The sequence below is a fragment of the Halichoerus grypus genome, chromosome 6, assembly GCF_964656455.1.
Source record: "Halichoerus grypus chromosome 6, mHalGry1.hap1.1, whole genome shotgun sequence".
NCBI lineage: Eukaryota > Metazoa > Chordata > Mammalia > Carnivora > Phocidae > Halichoerus > Halichoerus grypus.
In genome coordinates, this window is record NC_135717.1 from 65,370,641 (window position 1) to 65,390,802 (window position 20,162).

General features: G+C 38.3%; 1 protein-coding gene and 1 non-coding gene across 4 annotated transcripts in view; both read left to right on the forward strand.

Annotated features, from left to right (window-relative positions):
* APBB1IP (amyloid beta precursor protein binding family B member 1 interacting protein) overlaps positions 1–20,162 on the forward strand; it is a 109,934-nt gene that overhangs the window by 38,742 nt on the left and 51,030 nt on the right. For all 3 annotated transcript variants that reach the window (XM_078075257.1, XM_078075258.1, XM_036092297.2), the window contains exons 2-5: positions 5,268–5,339; positions 10,414–10,501; positions 13,635–13,927; positions 17,059–17,136. In XM_078075257.1, the coding sequence (XP_077931383.1) occupies positions 5,268–5,339; positions 10,414–10,501; positions 13,635–13,927; positions 17,059–17,136 (531 nt within the window). The remainder of the gene's footprint in view (positions 1–5,267; positions 5,340–10,413; positions 10,502–13,634; positions 13,928–17,058; positions 17,137–20,162) is intronic.
* On the forward strand, positions 11,527–11,633 carry LOC118535759 (U6 spliceosomal RNA). Its single transcript, XR_004917330.1, has one exon. It is a non-coding gene; the product is annotated as a U6 spliceosomal RNA (small nuclear RNA).

The window sequence follows — 20,162 nt, forward strand, 5'->3', positions numbered from 1 at the left end:
TCTTCTGGATTCTACACTCCATATCCCGTACTAAGTGTGATCCCCATAATGAACAGATTTTTTTTTTTTTTAAATTTTCACTTCTTTGGTTTCTGTAGTTGTAATGCATGGGCTGATTTTTTTTTTACTTGAAAAAAATGAACATTGCCTGCTATTTTTTTATTTAAAAATAATGAAAATACCAAAGCAAATTCAGATTGACAGAGCCTCAAATTTTTCAATCTTCTTTCTTATGAATTCTACTTATACTTAGGCTCTGGCAATCTAGCTATAGACTAAAAGCGTTGCTTACCTGCACTGAGAAATACAGATAGAATAAAGTTAAAAAGTTACAGTCTCAATGCAAAGATCCAAACATTTTTTTTTACTGTCTTCAAAATAAAAAGACATACAGTATGTAGATAAAGTCTAGGTATTTAATCCTTGACACACTGATGAAGAGAAATACAGTTGTGGGAACCTTTTCCAGAGGTTTGTTAACAGTGTCTGAGATCAATAAATATTTGTTGACTGACTCAAATTGTGTAGCGTTGGGCAAGTTACTTAACCTCTAGGTGTCTTAGTTTCCTCATCTGTGAAATGGGGAAAATAAAAATGTCCATCAAGGGTGGTTGTGAATGGAATATTATGCAGCCATCAAAAAGAATGAAATCTTGCCATTTGCAACAATGTGGATGGAACTGGAGGGTATTATGCTGAGGGAAATAAGTCAATCAGAGAAAGACATGTATCATATGACCTCACTGATCTGAGGAATTCTTAATCTCAGGAAACAAACTGAGGGTTGCTGGAGTGGTGGGGGGTGGGAGGGATGGGGTGGCTGGGTGATAGACATTGGGAAGGGTATGTGCTAGGGTGAGTGCTGTGAAGTGTGCAAGACTGTTGAATCACAGATCTGTACCTCTGAAGCAAATAATACATTATATGTTAAAAAAAGAAGAAGAAGAAGATAGCAGGAGGGGAAGAATGAAGGGGGGGGAGTCAGAAGGGGAGACGAACCATGAGAGACTATGGACTCTGAAAAACAAACTGAGGGTTCTAGAGGGGAGGGGGGTGGGAGGATGGGTTAGCCTGGTGATGGGTATTAAAGAGGGCACGTTCTGCATGGAGCACTGGGTGTTATATGCAAACAATGAATCATGGAACACTACATCAAAAACTAATGACGTAATGTATGGGGATTAACATAACAATAATAAAAAAAAAGAAACACACACAAAAAAAGAAGGGTGGTTGTGAGGATGGATCTCATCAGTCAGGACACAAACAATGCATGGCACAGAGTGAGAACGCCTAACAGTGTGTTAATAGTTATTTTTATTATTATCAGGCAGATGATGAAATGGGGAGATTCCTCTCTTTCTCTCAACCCACAGCCATGCACAGAACAGAGAGAGAGGTAGCATCTGTTCTGGTGGAATTTTGAAGACCAATTCTAACTTGTCTGAACTTAACTGACTGATTCATTTTAATGATGTCCTTTTTTAATACATCCCTTGTTATTTTATTATTTTAATTTTACTAAATGATACTCTTCATTCTGTTATTGGTACCAGTACCTCAATTCATGTAAAGATTATGCATAACTAAAAGCTGAAAAGATGAGCCTTGCAAAACATTCAAATTAGACCATCCACAAATTTATACCTTAATCTGGTGCTACAAGAAAGCAGGCATTTGACAAAAGCTCCTTATAAAAATGTTTATAACACAAGGTTCTTCATTGTATTGATGTTGACTGCCACGTCTAGGCCATAGGAGGTGGATTAATAGAGAGTTTCTATGTGGCTTGAGCCTGCAGTGTAGCTCACTTCTTCCCATTAAGCTGGGAGGTTATTTAGTCTTTCTGGGCTTCCAACAAAGCATTTTTAAACACAAAGATGAACGAGATCTGATCCGTACTTAATAATAGCTCCCAGTCTGGAAAGAGGTTTAAACACGGTAACAAAAAAGAGCATGATTCACTATAGTAAATGCTATTACTAGTGCTTATGCCAAGGACCATATGCTATTTGTTTCAATGTCGCAACAATCCTGTGAATTATATATTATTCCTCTCATTTTACAGACAAGGAAACAAACCTAAGGAGGTGAAATACCTTATCAAGCTTGTTATTGGGGCCAGGATTTACTGATATGGCTACCAAGGGCAATGGACAGTAAATCTCTCTACAGCCTATGAAGATACATTGAAGTGTTGACATCAGAGCTGGATTGTGAATAATAAATAGGATTTTATGAAGGATAGGTGGATAGGAAAGCATATTACAAAGACATAGAGAATTTTTTAAAGCCTCTTCAGACAATGTCAAGGGCTATTATCAAGGACTTTGAAAGACAGGCTGAGACCTGAACTCTTTCCACTTCATCATGATCACCAACCACATCATGTTTTTAAGCAAGAGAGTGACACATTCAAATTTGTATTTCAAATTCACTGTGATGGTGGTGAGGCTTGAGGGGGGATCCAGGAAGTTGGGTGTTGGATGAGCTGATGAGGGGCGGAACCATGGCTTAACAGTGAGGATGAAAGAAGGGAGAGTTGCTCCACAGGAAGAACCAACAGGATTTTTTTGACTGTTAGATGGAAGAATGGGTGAAATCAGGGACTAGGCCAAGGTTTCTAAATCAGACTAATAAGTGAATGAATAATGACCATTAGCCAAGTTAGGGCATGTGAGAGGAGAACGCACCAGAGTGGCAATAATGATAGATGTGCTCATAGTAGGCTGTTTTTAGACAAGCTACTCTGACAGATAAAATAAGGTCCTGATCTAGGTCCAAAATTATGGCTGGAATTACTAATCCATTGTGTGGATAGATTTTTTAAATACATATGTTTGAATTTTATCTATGAAATTTATATACACGGAGAAAAGAAATTACTTGAGGGTAAAAACTGAGGCTTAGAAATTTGAGCCTTAAGGAAATACTGAGCATTATGGCAAATTCCATTGCCATTCAGACAATCTTTCTAAGGCAGAATTTCAGTCTGGATATGCAGCCTCAACCACCCACCCCTCTCCTAGCCACTCCCTCCCCTCCAGAAAAAAAAAAAAAAATCTATCTGATAAAGTATTATTCCAGTTTTTCCTAATCAACAGTTTGTTGTTCTTCCCAAGACCCAAAAGGAACTCAGAAATTACATACACACAAAAAGATGTTAATTCCACCCAATCATGATGTGCACATTGCTTGTTTTGCAATCCATTGCTTGACTAAGGCAGCTCCACCCTTGCTCTTTTGGACCAAATAACATCTTGAGCTCTCAGGGCTGGGTGTTCTCTTTCTCTCTTTGGCTCTCTCTTTTTAATCTTGATTTTGACCTTTGGAGGATACCACACATACAAATAGACACAACCCTATTTTTTCATGCTTGAGCATGTGTATATGTGTATTTGTATACACTATATGTATATCCCTGTAACTCTTGTTCTGTCCATTCCAAAAATAAGGTTCTCTTTTAGGGAGGATGAATATGTAAGATGATTGAATTTACAGATTAATCTAAATTTATGTTAATAAAGGCCCTTAACTCAAATGTCTTACTGTTTTCCCCAAGGTTACAATTCTTTTACACTACGATTCATTCAGCAGATTTACTTATGCCTGTAGATTCACAGCACAATTTTGATGTTGACTCCTTTTAATAATTCAATACCAACAGACTCTAGGAAAAGGGAATGAAAGGGCAGGGGGCAAGGTCTTACCAGATGAACACAAGAAGAGTTTACCAGAGGTCATGAGAATGCTGTTGGTTTTGAGTTATTTCCATCGTAGGTGTGTGATTCACTCCGCATGTCCTTTGCCCACTGTCTATCAGTGGTGTGTACAGGCTGAGAAACTAAGGTCTTTGAGCTCAGCAGGTTTTTCTGACTCACCAGTGTCACATTTCTTTTCAAGACTTTATTCTTCATCATTATAGTGTTTTTCCTAATTTAATGATTTAAGAGAAAGCTTTAATGGCAGGATTCTTATTATTATTAACATCATCTTTGGTTTCTGTGAGTTTTTTGGAACACTGGCTGGCACTTTCGAGGTCAGCAAATAAATTTATTTTTTTCACTCTGAATGGATTACTTTTCTCTTATGAAAAATTTAAAATGTGTTAACACTAACACTCTTTTTTAAATTGAAATGCAATTTACATATCATATATTAGTTTCAGGTGTACAAGGTTAGTGATTTGACAATTATATACTTCAGGAAATGTTCACTAGGATACACTTACTCTTAACTTTCCCTGTTAATAATAATTTATCTGAAGGATTTCTTTTTTTGTCACATTGTACTGCATAATATTCTAATGAAAATAAACTCACATAGGTATTTCTGGAATTTTATTGTTTATCCTGCTAGTTTCCTCTTATTAAAGTAATAAATGAATCATCCATGATGAGATTTTGAATACCAGATGAATTGCTTGAGGGGACAACGTGTGAAACCATGAGTATTTTGTTGACTTAAATACTTTTTCTCCATTTTGTAGGTTATTTAAAGAAGGAAGGGTATGATTCAGATGCTTTGTAAGCAACTGGGAGGGAATAAAACCACGTGTGAGCGGCTTCCCTCCCCAACCAGAGGCAGGACCTATCTGCAGCAGTCTTTCCTTCTCTGACTGTAACAAACACTAAGCCGAACAACCTACACAAAAATGGGATCTTCCTTCTTTGTTATTCCGTCTTCACTCACTGATGCTATGTTTGCATCCTCCCTGACTCAGGCTTTCACACAGAGACACCTGCAGTGTCTGCCTTACTTGTCACGGACCTGAGTGCTCACCTTCTCACCTCGCGTGGTCTGAGCCTGAGCATTCACTGAATGGCTTCCTTGGATTCAAATACATGCCTCCCTGCCCATGTGCATGTTTACCTGATTCTTTCAGATGTGTCTGCTTCTTAGGAATGTGCTTGTCCCATGGTCTCATAGTCCTCTCTTGTTTTAACTGAAGTCTCCCTGTCCTTTCAGGCCAACCCAGTTTTGTAGCTACTCATTTTGTCCACTTGGCCCCACAGAGACTAGTTTAGTCTGAGAAATAGAGAAAATAGAGACAGTTCCTATGGTTTGGTTCAGTCTTGGACCAAGCAAATTGGAAAGAAGGCAGGCATGGAATTTCAGGCTGAAATGAACCTTTCTCTCCATAGCCTTCTCTTTTCAACTTACTTGCCCATGGACAGGGCTCTTGGGGAAAATAGAGGTGGGACAATTATCCAGGACCAGGCTTTTATTAGACTGTTTATATCTGGGTTTTTTTTTTCCTTTTTCAGATGGGTGAGTCAAATGAAGACATAGACCAAATGTTCAGCAATTTGCTGGGGGAGATGGATCTTCTGACCCAGGTAAATACCCCTTCTTAACTTTCAAATTAGTAAAAGACGGGTTTACAGAATTTGACTTTAATATTATGAGAGAGCTGTCTTTAAAAAAACAACAGCTGGAGATTGACAATACCGTATCTTCCTGTTGTAACTATAACAGTGGTGGGGAATAAAACAAAGCTGTTTTCCTGATTGTACTGAGTTCAGTTAATTGAATGCATTGGTCACACATACATTCTATTATGGCAATCCCCGTGCTTATCATGTTCAAATATTTAGCCAATGGAGAAGTTTTCCCCAAGCAAACCCTCACAACCACCACTACTGAACAATCTCCCTTGCAGTTACTTTTATATGAAGACTGGCCAAGAAAATCACATGATCTTTAGTAGAGATTCTTTACCAATCTTTGAGGAAATGCTACATTTTAAAGGATAAGTGGGAGTTATTGTGACTTCTGATTAGTCCGTAAGAACTTAGTAAGTTCTCTGTAAGAATGAAGACCACTCAGACAAGCTTCACATCTAGGAAAAAAGCCACTGACACCAGGACTAGATTAACTCAGATCACCCCATTGTCGGGCCGACTGCAGCCCAGGGGCTGCTGACCTGAGGACCACTGACCCAGGTTACAAAGTTAGGTGAGCTTTAGTGTGTCTTGTAGTGTTCTCATAAATGCTTCTTTGATTCAGAACATAGTCAACTCATAACTTTCTGCATAATATATTAAAATAAGAATAATCTGATATTCCTAAATAAGACAAGGATCTTAAAGTTTTCTATAAAGTAATTGAAGAATAGTCTATGTTTTTAAAAAATATTTATTTCAGGAAAAATAAATCAATTTTAGCTAGCATCTGCTTTATAGTTCACGTAAAATTCAAAAAAGTTTAGACTCTGTGAAGGAAGAAACAAAATATAAGACCGTATGCTTAGATGAAAGGGATGCTGATTAACAGTGAATGTTAGGATGATCACCACATTCCTGCGGAGGAGGGGACTTCTTATGCCGCCCATGAAAGGGAAAGGTTTGAGTGAATATCTGTGTTCTTCATCCATTCACTCACTTCTACTCCAGTTGGGAGAGTGACTGTTCTTTTTTTTTTTTTTTTAAGATTTATTTATTTATTTGAGAGAGAGAGAAAGAGAGAGTTGGGGGGGAGGGGCAGAGGGAGCGGGAGAGAGAAACCCAAGCCGACTCTATGCTGAGCACAGAGCCCAACATGGGGCTCCATCCCACGACCCTGAGATCAGACCTGAACCAAAACCAAGAGTTAGGCATTTAACCCACTGAGCCACCCAGGCGCCCCCTGTGACTGTTCTGATTGGTCACAGTTTGGGGTTTTCATAGTTCCTCAGCTGAGTGTTGTTAGTCTAACTCAAGAGTAGGAAGGGGGCCCCTCATTGTGTCTTGGACCCCTGCCTCCCCTCAAGGCCCTTATGGTATTTGCTCTTTCTTTATTGTGCTCGAGTGGATGTAGTCACAGGGTTTCCTTGGCTAATGCACTTCTCCCAACAGGTAGGCCTCAAGATTTCATGGTAAAGAAAAGGCCCCACGTTGTCCTTGAGTTTAAAAGCTCAGCTTCAATTCAGCCATTATCAAGTGCCCTTTGAGATTATTGAGTATTTTCTGAGCTATTAGAAAAGCTGTATTTTGATCTTCACTTGTGAATTTTGTGCATATTCTATTCCCTGAAGTTGCAGTGTGGTTGAAATGGTTGCATTAACCAGAGGCTTCCTAATTTCCCAAAAGAAGCAAAATTAAAGGAATCTAAAATGTAATACTGTGATTTTAACTTCTTAATTTTAAAATAATGTCAAGCTTAGAGAAAAGTTGAGGTGGCGCCTGGGTGGCTCAGTCGTTAAGCGTCTGCCTTCGGCTCAGGTCATGATCCCGGGTCCTGGGATCGAGCCCCGCATCGGGCTCCCTGCTCCGCGGGGAGCCTGCTTCTCCCTCTCCCACTCCCCCTGCTTGTGTTCCCTCTCTCGCTGTGTCTCTCTCTGTCAAATAAATAAATAAAATCTTTAAAAAAAAAAATAAAAATAAAAAAAAAAAAAAGAAAAGTTGAAAGAATAATACAATGAACTCCCATTTACTTTCCTCCCAGATTTCTCATTAATTGATGTGTTGCTCCATTTGCATTATCATTCCCTACGTCTGTCTCTTTGTCTCTGTCTCTCTCCATATATATGTGAGTGTGTGTTATATGCATGTGTATGTATATATGTGTGTACACATATATGTACATCATGCATATAGAAACTGTGTATGTGTATATGTATGTGTATCTATGCATAGAGAGACATAAAGGCTAGAAATCAATACATATATTAACTGGATTTTTTGTGTGGAAAGGGAACCCAGCCGTTTCCACTATTTATATGAGAAAGATTTAAATACACAAATATCCATGAAAATATGAAAAAGAAGAGGCAATGCTACATTTAGACAGATTCATGACACAGAATTAGATCCAAATATATACAAGAATTTAAAATATGACAAAAGTGGCATTTTAAATAAGTAGGAAAAAGAGAACTATGTAATAAATTGTGTTGGGAGAATGTCTGGAAAATCAAAAGCTGAATTTCTACTTCATACCTTATACCAAAATGAGTTCTGTGAGTCAAAGATCTAAATATATGAAATATATATATATAGAAGAAAACATGAGAAAAATGTTTATCCAATCTTAAGATGTGGGTAGCTTTCCTAAGCAAGATAGGACACCCAAAAGCCATGAAAGAAAGAAGGAAATATTTAAATATAAAAATTTTAAATATCTAACATGGCAAAAAAACAAATAAACTGTGAGTTCATATTGATACCAAGAATAAACAAAAATAACAAAAACCAAACTACTTTATCTGTCGTCATTGGAAATTGACAGAGCATTAACTTACTACTCTGAAAATTGATAAAGAGCCAAGCATTTATCTTAGTCTTTTTATGGTCCCAAACTATATTTCAGACTAAACAAATAATTGATGAGAGAATGTTCTCCTTTATCTTTTTTAAGATTTTATTTTTAAACAATCTCCACATCCAACATGAGGCTCGAACTCACAACCCTGAGATCAAGAGTCACACACCCTACGGACCTAAGCCAGCCAGGGGCCCCAAGAAAGTTCTTCTTTATCATAGAATTCCAATTAAACATTGAAAAGGAGTGAAGAGTTAGAAAATCACCATTATTCAACTTCTGATGAAATAAATTTTCAGAGGTTAGTGGGTACAGAGCAGTGTTCCCAGTCTTTAGTCATTCATGTTATCACTTTCATGATTTTTGCCGTGTTGCAACCCATCTGTCCTATTGTTTTTCTTAATATTTGTCTTTAATCGATTTTTAAAATTAAACTTTATCTCAAGTAGGTCAGATGTTCTAGCTTAATTTTTTCACAAACATCCAAAGAGATACACAATAATTTAAATTTTAATTGTTTGTGTGTTTGTATATCACCTAAAATCACCAGACACGTGGAGAACGTGCTACATTCTTTACTTCACATTGGGCTTTGAATGACCTTCCTATGATGAAGGGAGCTCCTTCTGGAAATCAGTCTCCTCTCTTTTTTCTCTCTCTCTACATTTTACTGGAAGCTTGTTTTATCACACATTTATGTATTAATATTTTGTTAGAGAACTACTTCTAATTTCTTTGAATACCATAGTAAATTATATCCTGAGCAAAGATTAATTGTGCCCTAATTGTGATGTTAGACTTCTTAGTCACAGCGAACGAACTCATTAATGAATTTCTTTGTACTTTATCTCACTAAATTTTTTTTCTGGTATTTGCCCCCTAGTTCATCTGTCATCCTCCCCTCTTCGCCACAATTTTGCTGATTCTGTTTTTCAGATTGAATTCTGGGACTGCAGTCACTTTTCCCTACCTTTTATCTTTGATTCTAATTTGCTTGGATTAATTGTTTTAACTTCTTGATTAGTGGTCTTTTTTTTGTTTCTACTTATAATTGAGGATATCCCATTACTTTATTCTCAAACATATAATGATTCTTTTCCTTCAGAAATTTAAGACATAAACAAGGATATTATTTACCAAATCAAGTTAGCATCAAAGGATGCACTCACTGTCATGAAGATGTTCATGTTTCAGAGTGGGGGACATCACGTCTCAAACTATAGGCATAAAAGCATTTTGAAAATTTAGATTGTATATGTATTATAGCCTTTAAATCATATAGGAAGTCACTTTTTCAATTAAAAACCATTATTTACACAACTAATAACTTATTCTGTCTTAATTTCTTTCTAACAAGTTTTATTAGATAAGAGTAACTGTGTAACATTTTACTATCTAATGGCAGATTCATCCTGAAACAACTTTTACCTTCCAAGTGACTAGACATTCCTTTTCTTTGATGTCATTACTAAAGTCCTTATAGAATTGCTACAGTGTGTGTGTCACAAATCACCATTACAGGAGATTTTTTTCTGTTATTTACAAAAATGAACTATATCTCATGCTCATCATTCTTCGTTGACCTGGTTTTATTTCAAGATGTACCTTGTAGAACAATTTTTTTTAAAGATTTTATTTATTTATTTGACAGAGAGAGAGAGGGGGAACACAAGCAGGGGGAGTGGGAGAGGGATCATGACCTGAGCCGAAGGCAGACGCTTAACGACTGAGCCACCCAGGCGCCCCTTGTAGAACAAACTTTAAGTTGTAATTTTCTGTAGGGGAAAAAAAATCACATAAAACATTTTCGTGTAAGAATACAGTTCTTAACATCTTCAGAAAGAAAATGTGTAAACAATAAATGATTTTTGACTTAATGATTAAAATACACTGCAGGGCGCCTGGGTGGCTCAGTTGGTTAAGCGACTGCCTTCAGCTCAGGTCATGATCCTGGAGTCCCGGGATCGAGTCCCGCATCGGGCTCCCTGCTCGGCGGGGAGTCTGCTTCTTCCTCTGACCCTCCCCCTTCTCATGCTCTCTCTCTCTATCTCATTCTCTCTCTCAAATAAATAAATAAAATCTTTAAAAAAATAAAAAAATAAAAAAAATAAAATACACTGCAAACATGTTCGTATGGTGAATAACTTTGGGGGCGGGGATCTATTTTCACAGAGTTTAGGAGTTGACACTCTTCCTCCTCCGGACCCCAAACCACCCAGAGCTGAATTTAACTACAGTGTGGGTTTTAAAGATTTAAATGGTAAGCATAATAATTTCTTTTCTTAAGTAATTTGAGATGATAATGATGACTAAAATCTGTACAGAACTATGATTTGAAAACAAAAATGTAAGGAACCTGGACGTTTTAAAGTCCTGGATTTCAGATTGTGTTTTATGGTGTCTGGATTAAATTGGGCCCCAAGAAGGTATTTTTGCTTACGATGAAAGGGAATACTATATCCTGCATTTATGTGAAGTATCAAAACTATTTTTTTAAGTAAAGGGAGTTTCTCCTTATTACTAAGCCCTGAGAGTAATAAGATACAGTAGAGTAAAAAACTATTAATAAGGAAATATCCCTTCAAGAGTAATAATGAATTATCCATTTCAAAATGATTGATAATATATGAATGGATGCTTCAAAATATATTTTAATTGATATATAATTAATATATAACATATTTGCTCTGACATTTTTTTATCCTCCCTGAGATGGTCACATTATTTTATTAACAAAAATCTCTCTTCTTATTTAGTGTGGAGACAATAGCCCATGTGCTATTCAAATTACAATGAATCTTGAACTAATTGCTTCCAAGTTAATGAGAATTCATTGCAACTCTTGAAAAAGATTTTCTAGAGACTGGCAGTACCCACCGAAAAAATGAAAAACAAAATATTGGAGAAGCCCAGTTACAGAAATCCAAAATTCCAAGTTTTATTTCTGTCACTCACTGGGTTTCTTTGCTTCTGTTATTTTCAATAATTTTTTTTATAAACCCTTATGTGCCAGCGCCTGTATCTGGATAAATTATAATACATCTCTCCTGACTTCTTTTCCCACCTTCTTTTCTGTTTGCCATATAAATTCACTGTTCCTGTCAATCATTTCCATCACGAATGATGGTAACACTCATGAAATTTCAAAAAAGCAATACACTTTGGTAAAATGTATGACATTAATTAATAAGTAACATATACTTGCACATATAAACAATGCAGATTTGCCTCATCACGCTCACAATGGCTGAGTTTTAAACAATTCAATTAAAATTAATACTGCAAGTGCTCGCTTCGGCAGCACATATACTAAAATTGGAACGATACAGAGAAGATTAGCATGGCCCCTGCGCAAGGATGACACGCAAATTCGTGAAGCGTTCCGTATTTAAAAAAAAAAAAAAAGAAAATTAATACTGCAATTATAGTCAACTCAACTAATGCTTTCTAAGCACTCAGTACCTAGTATCCAAAAATTACTGAAAATGGCAGAAACAAAGAAACCCAGCAATATATAAACATAGCAATGTTAAAGTACAGTAACAAAAAACTCATGTCCTTAAGGAGATGTGACGCATACCTGTGGCACAATTTGGGTCTAGGTCAAAACCGTTAAAAAGTACTGATATGTACTGAAAAATAAATGTGTTGGGAATTAGAAAAGAAATGTGTTTTATTGTCTTCATTTAAAACATTGCTAAAATGAGTTTAAAATACTTTGCTCAAAGTCATTCAGAGAGTTAGTGACAGACTTCTCGACAGAATCCATGTCATTCTTTTTCCCCAATTCCATATTGCTCAATTTATATAGATATAGTTAGAATTATGATTTGCTTTGGAAGTTGTTAATATGAGAATTATTATGGGAACTTTGTCCCTAAAATTTTTATAAAGGATTAAAATCATTTGCTTATATGGCAACAGTCACCATATAATTGCTGGCATTAGGAAATTGTGAATGAGCTTCATTTGTTCTACATACATTTTCTCTGCAAAAATTTTAAGTTAATTTAATTTTATGAAGAAGTCATATGCAAAAATTGCTTAGAAGACAATAAATCCTTTTTACTCAGATTGGAGATCCAGACCTTAGTCCAAGGGCTATACACTAGAACTATTAGCATGAGTACAGTAGGCTACATGGTATTTATTTCAATGATGTTTGGCAATAAATTCTTTCACAAAGCCTCATGCCTGTTGCTGAGTAGGCTGCATTTCCTCATTCCAGTTCATCCTACACACAGCAGGTGAATCCTCTTCCTCGTGGGTCACTTCCATCCAGTCCATCTTGTGTTCATTACCTTTGCTATCCAGTGAATGCCTGATCACAAGAGCACTCTGCTAACACCACTCACTGACCCCACGACCCATAGGCCTCACCATAGGTCAGCTTTCAGGATCACACGTCCGATCCAATCACACATGGAAGAAATTCCAATGAGAACTGTCCTCCCTCACCCTCACTCTGAAAATCTATGTCTGCCCTTTTCCTAAAAGTTAACTCTCAGCTCACCATCTTACGAAGTCTTTACCACATAACCCCAGTTTTTAAAAATTATTTTTTACTTCGACCTCCTTAGTGCTTTATTTCCTGCTGTTTATCATTAATTGTTCTTTCTTTGAATCTGAGAGTTTCCATAGTTGGATGGTGTCCCTACAGAGGCTTTATCTCTACCACAGGTCTTAAATCCTATTAAACCCCAGTTGGTTGAGACCTACTTTCTTCCAAGTATATTTATCAGTGGTACTCTGGCTGTCCCCCTAAGGCCTGGGGAAAACTCCCCTTCAGTCTGTTTCCAACATCTCCCCTCCCCTACTTTTCTAAAACTCTCAGATCTTGCACCAGAATATATAAGAATTCCTACTTAGACAGCTAATCATGTGCTTGGATCTGACTTATAGCTAATCTGTGAGGGTAGCAAACATATTTTTCTCCTTGTATTTGGTGGGGGGGTAGTGGGGGGAGGAATTCAGCTTTGTTGAGGTTTAATTGACAAAATTGTAAGACATTTAAAGTGTACAATGTGATGACTTGATATATGTATCCCTGGTGAAAGGATTTCCTTCACTGAGTTAATTAACACATCCATCACTTCATCATATTTACCCTCTTCGATATTGTTGTTGAGAACATTTAAGTTCTACTCCCTCACCAAATTTCACTTATACAATAGTGTTATCAACCATAGTCACCGTGTTAGATACGTTAGATCCTCAGACCTTATTCATCTTTACCACTGAAAGTTTACACCCTTTCGCCAACCTCTCCCGATTTCCCACCCCCCCAGCCCCTGACAACCAGTACCCAAATATCACTCTTAAAAATGACCTTCTTTCAGTTTTTCCAGGCATAAGTTGTTGTTTTGATCATTAACATGATTTTCCCCCATCAGAGTCCTTAAATGCACTGGAAGACCAAGATTTAGATGCTCTCATGGCGGATCTGGTGGCAGATATAAGCGAGGCTGAGCAGAGGACAATTCAGGCACAGAAAGAGTCCTGTCAGAATCAGCATCATCCAGCATCCCTGGAGGTACCAGATTTCAGTGGGGCAGCGGCTCTTGGTTATGGAGCAAGTGTTGCTGCCGTTAGTGTTAGCCAATATGAGGATGACTTACCACCTCCACCAGCTGATCCCATGTTAGACCTTCCTCTGCCACCACCACCTCCTGAACCTCTTTCTCAGGTAAGTGTGTGGGGCAAAGATGGCAGGACTCTTGGCCTCTGCTACCCATGATCTTTGACTTTCTTCAAAATGACAGTTACATTCATAAGTATCTGGAGTTCTGAGATACTTAAAAAACAAGGATACGGAGTACATTCATTGCAAAGCCAGAATCGTCCATAAAAAGACACATTGGTGTGAATAAAGAACATATTGGGGCCATATTCAGGAGTTAACATAGCTTGGCTAAAATTTATATTTGTATGCAGTGTTCCCTGATAGTACTCAACATTTTGGGGTAATGTTTTATTAACTTGGCATGAACTGTGGAACTGATATATATGTGTCTGTGTCCTTGGTGCTAGCCTGGTATGTAAAGAATTGAAAGCATTCCTTACATATTTCTGAATTTAATTAAATGGAATTTTGTTGAATTTGGCAGCTCTGTTCAGTAGGGCAAAGATACCTGTGAATCATGGTAGTGTCGTAGTTGGGTGGAGAAGTTGTCGTAGACCAGGCAGGTGATGATGAGTGCTTGGTATTAATAAATTTCTGAACACTGGGAAGCCATACATCTGGGAAAATTCATATCATCATTATTTGGGACATTAACTTATGTATCTCATAAAAGTAAAAAGAGCACTTTTAAGGATTTTTCTTATGGTAAACCACTTGAAAAATATTTTAATGTAAGAACTCAGCTCTGTTTCCTTCGGCTTCCACATTTGTTGTACTTTGTGATGATGATCGGTATTCATAAATATGACCCTAGTAACCCTGAAAGTTTCTACAGTGCCTTTTGAATGGACAAATATTAAATATATATCAAATAGTAAGTCATATTCTATCATGCTCGTTGTTCTATTGTGTATTTATTGTAGAAATATTATTTAAAAATTAGTGATCCGTGTAGAGCAGAGACTCTTTTATTCCCCAGCTTTATTTTATAATTGACATATAACATTATATAAGTTTAAGGCATATAATGTAATGATTTGATACACACACATACTGCAATATGATTACCATAACAAGGTTAGTCACACCTCCATCACTTCACATTACCTTTGTGTGTATGCATGTGTGTGCATGCATGTGTATGTGGTGAGAACACTTAAGATGTACTCTCTTAGCAACTTTCAAGTACACAATACAGTATTTTGTTTTTGTTTTTGTTTTTGTTTTTTTAAAGATTTTATTTATTTATTTGAGAGAGAGGATGAGAGGAGAGAGAGAGCACATGAGGGGGGGGAGGGTCAGAGCAGGGAGCCTGATGTGGGACTCGATCCCGGGACTCCAGGATCATGACCTGAGCTGAAGGCAGTTGCTCAACCAACTGAGCCACCCAGGTGCCCCACAATACAGCATTGTTAACTATAGTAACCACGCTGTACATCATAAGATTCCCAGAACTTATTTTCTTATAACTGGAAGTTTGTACCCTTTGACCAACATCGCCCCATTTCCCCACCCCCTCCCAACCCCTGGCAACCACCATTCTACTTTCTGTTTCTCTGAGTTCAACTTTTTTAGATTCCACATATAAGTGAAATCATATGGTATCTGTCTTTCTCTGACTTATTTCACTTAGCATAAACCCTTTAGATCCATCCATGTTGTTGCACATGGCAAAATTTCATTCTTTTTTTATGGCAAAATATATTCCATTGTATATATACTACATTTCTTTTATCCATTCACCCATCAACGGACACTAGTTTGTTTCTATGTCTTGGCTATTGTGAATAATGCTGCAGTGAACACGGGAATGCAGATGTCTTCAAGAGAGTGATTTCATTTTCTTTGGATATATACCCAGAAGTGGAATTTTTGGATCATAGGGTATTTCTATTTTTCGTTCTTTGAGGAACCTCCATACTGTTTTCCATAGTGGCTGCACCAATTTACAATCCTACCAACAGTGCAAAGGGGTTCTCTTTTTCTCCACATCCTCCCCAACACTTGCTTTCTCTTGTCTCTTGGACAACTGCCATTCTAAAGAGCAGAGGCTCTTAATGTAGTGTCCATGAAGATTTCAAGGAGGCCATGATTTCCCGAAAGTATATGCAAAGTTGAATACCCATGTAAGGCTTTATGGGCTTCATGGCTTTCAACATATTCCTAAAGGGGTTGGTGGCTCAAAAAAAAAAAATTAAGAATCACTGGTGTAAAAAGATGTATATCTGCTTTCCAGTAATTAGAAAGTAACCAGAACAGCTCATTCCTCATCATTATAAATAGGTAGAAGAAAACTGAACGGGAAGAAATCAGAGAGGGAGACAAACCATGAGAGACTCTGGACTCCGGAAACCAAACTGAGGGTTGTGGAAAGGGACATGGGTGGGGGGATGGGGTAACCCAGTGATGGGCATTAAGAAGGGCACATGATGTGATGAGCACTGGGTGTTATACTCAACTAATGAATCCTTGATCACTACATCAAAAATTATTGATGTACTATATGCTGGTTAATTGAACACAACAATAATATAAATAATAAATAAATAAATAATGTGTTGGCTATTGAATTTAAATTTTAAAAATAAAAAATAAATAGGTAGGAGAGCCTTAATAATCCTATTCTTAGAGTATTTACTTACAAAAAATCAAAGGGTTTTTGGGCTCATAAAATATGTCAGTCTCTTTTCTGCCTACTCAAGTGTTTGTCAGTGTTTTCTTGGTGAATTATAAGTTTAAGTTTGAGTGTAAGTCTTAACTTACAGGAAGGTAAGTACCCCTTTAGGTATGAATAAAAACTAGGAATTCCAGAAAACACACACTGATCCAGAAGAATGTATGTAATTTCAAGGAGTGCTCAAATCCCTTGAGTTCACTAGCAGATTCCTCAAGTGAGACCCCAGTTTTGAGTCACTAGTTTTTTGTGGAGTCCACATGTGAGGCCTTTTTAGAGTCGTCATTTTATCTTTGAGGTTACTATCTCTAAGATATAAAGGGTGACTGCCTTCTACATCTTTGGGCTGAAGATTTTTGTTATAGTCATTTAAATTCTGAAAATCAAGCGTGAAATTTGGTGCCCCCTAACACAGCCTTTTGTCAGCATAAAGTAACTGAGACGTTCGTTAGCCATGGCACGGGTACTTCCTCACTACTGTTTTCTAGTGGACAGTGTTGAATGTCTTGCTGTTTTACAGGAAGAAGAAGCAGCCCAAGCCAAGGCTGATAAAATTAAGCTAGCATTGGAAAAACTGAAGGAGGCCAAGGTCAAGAAGGTAAACTGTGAATCACTTTTACATGGGGCAGTTAAATTAATAACATGGTACTATGCTTCATGATAAAATAAATAAATAAAACTTTGAGGGTTTTCTAAATAGTTGTAATTTTTTTAATTTTAGTACAAAGATAATTACATGGTTATTCTTTCTGTGACATCAGTTAGCTCATTTGTGACCGATAAATCAGGACCTATGTTAGTGTAAATGTGGAAGATTCCAAGTTTCCACTCCCAGGGCTCCCTCCCCTGGGGCCGCACCCTCTTGGGTTCTGCTCAGGTGTCCTGGCGCCACCTTCTGGACCTGCCTTTACTGGGTCAGAGCTCAGCTTCCATTGGCCTCGCCTTAGCATTTCCACGATTGCTTATGTGCAGTTTTCATAACCCCTGAGGCAGCCTCCAGCCCTGCTGGCCACCCTAGATGTCCTGGTTATGTCCCGAGATCCCAAATGTTGTTTTGGCTAGTGCTCTGGGTTCAAAGTTGCATAAATTTTGAGTGACCTGCTTAATCCTATTTTTCCAACAAGCCTGCAATTTTACTGAGTGTTTTCTGTAGACTGTAGGTTTTCTAGGAACACAGGTATTATAACAGAAACACATGTAATTAACTTCAGTAGAAGCACATACCTAAAAACAGTTACGTGTTAATAATAGTCAATTTGGTTACTTAGGAGAAAGTTGAAACAGTTTTATTTCAGTTCCTGAAGCATATATCATGTCTGAGACCACGTAAGAATTTTTACTTCTAGCTGGGTGAAGAGCATTAGACTTTCTGTTCCTACAGCACCTCTCCTGGTTCCTTGAATGAAGGTGTTCAATACATGTTGAATGATATTAAGTAAATAGTCCTTGACTATCCCTGGATCCAGACCTTCAGGGTTCATCTAGGAGGATCTTCCCAGATCAGTCTGGTCCCAGTCATTCTAAACATGCATGAACTTTTTTACCATTATTCTTTCCAGTTCTCTACTTATGATTAAATCCTGTGGTCAGTTACCGGAATCTCACATCCTCAGCTGCCTTGCCCTTCTCTCCCCTTGTACTCACCTTGTTAAACCCTAAATCCAGCTCTCCTTCCACTCACCTGGGCTCTCAGCACTGCCCAGGGCTTCCCAACAGCGCACTCACTCACCCACTAACCGCTACCGAGGAAATGATTTCTATCTGTCTTCTCCTTTAAAACCTCCAATACCTCTTTCCTCATCCACATTCTCCCAGCTAATGATATTGCTGCCCGTGGCACTAAGAAAATAGAAGTACTCAGAAGGAAGGGTCCATAAGCTCCCGACACATTTACCTTCCTGCCTGCCTGCACCTGTGACAAATAGTCCATAGTCTTTCCTGTTACTGTGGATGAACTGTTACATTTCTATGTATGCTCCAGTTCCTGTCCTGTCTTCTCATCCCTCCCAAGCTAAAGCCTCCCACGGCACCCCATCTCACCCAGAAAAGCCCAATCCTCATAGCAGCTTAAAGCCCCTAAATGGTCTGGCTGCCCACTGTCCCGCACCACCTACCCCATTCTCGCTACCTGGTCTCACCACTGCTCTTCAAACACTCCAGGTATGCCCTGGCCTCAGGACCTTTGGGTTCAGTTTTTAACTTTACGCTTTATGGTGCCCTGCCTTGAAAGCTCTTCCCCAGATTCCAGTGGGTTTTCTCTGTTTCTCCCCTAGGTCTGGTCACCTGCTCAGTAAGGCCTTCTCTATCTGGCATTGCACATACACCCCCAGTACCCACACCCCTTCCCTACTTTCTTTTTCTCCTCAGTGCTTATCACCATCCAACATAATATCCACTCTACTTGTTTAGCCTACTTATTGCCTACTTCCCCTCCCCACCCCCACAGAAGTTCTTGCAGGGATTTTGGTGTTTTCTTCACTGATGCATCCCCATCTCATAGAACAGGTTCTGGGTTTACAGAGGTAAACCAGTTCAGGTGTGGTCCCTGCCTACCTAGAGTTAAATTCTAGAGGAGGAGTAAGTGTTAGGAAGAAAGTAAAGCAGAAACAAGTGATGGAGAGTGCCTGAGTCACTTCTAAATGGATCTAGTGATGGGGGAGGCCTCTCTGAGGAGGCAGCACTTGAGCAAAGACCTTGGCAGCATGAAGAGGCCAGCTCCCCAGGGGCGTGGTGAGGGAGCATCCTGGGCAGGGCTATATGGCCACTGCTCGGAGAGCCATTGAGTAGGAGGGAAAGTGGAGAAGGATTTGAGGTCAGAGAGGCAGGCCAGGCCACACAGCCTCACAGTCCCAAGAAAGAGTCTGGAATATATTATAAGTGCATTGGGAAGCCATTTGAGGGTTTTTAACTGGGGATAATATCTGATTTTTAAAGATCATCCTGGCTGCTTTGTGGAAAATGGATTGTAGGGGGAAGGATGACAAGCAGGGTGGCCCATTGTACAGCCCACTCTAGCACAGTAGCTCACTGTCCATGAACGTGAGCTGCACTGGGTCGCTGACTTTACCTGTAAGATAAAAACACAAAAGGAAATGAGTAAAAAGAAAATTTGTAATTACTTAAACTATTTTAAACCACTGGATTGTCTATAAAAAGGGGGCCACATTGGCTATATTTTCAGAGGGGAAGTGAAAAGAGAAGTTGATTGTTAGATGAAAAGGTAGGACAACTAGCTTAGTGAGTCGATTTGCTTCAACTGGAGGTTAAGAGACGGGTAGGAGACGACACCTGTTTCCTGCAGTGTATCAGAAAGCCAGAGAACTTCTCCATAACTTAGGTGGGTGAATTGTAACAGTAAACACAAAGCATGATCTATTTTCATTCAACAAAGAAGATGTAAAACAGAAGCCACTCTGATCAGTGGGAAAATAAAGAAAATTAAGAAGCCAAGTTGTATATTTGGTCTGATTTCAGACACTCCAAATTTATCTCTTAAAATAAAAGCCTGTGAGCATAACTGAGACATACTTGCACATTACTGAAGTAACTAAGATGTGCTCATACATAATCTGCAATGTGGAAATCAAGTCTGTTTGAAGTACTTGGCCCTCAAGTGTTCTGTGG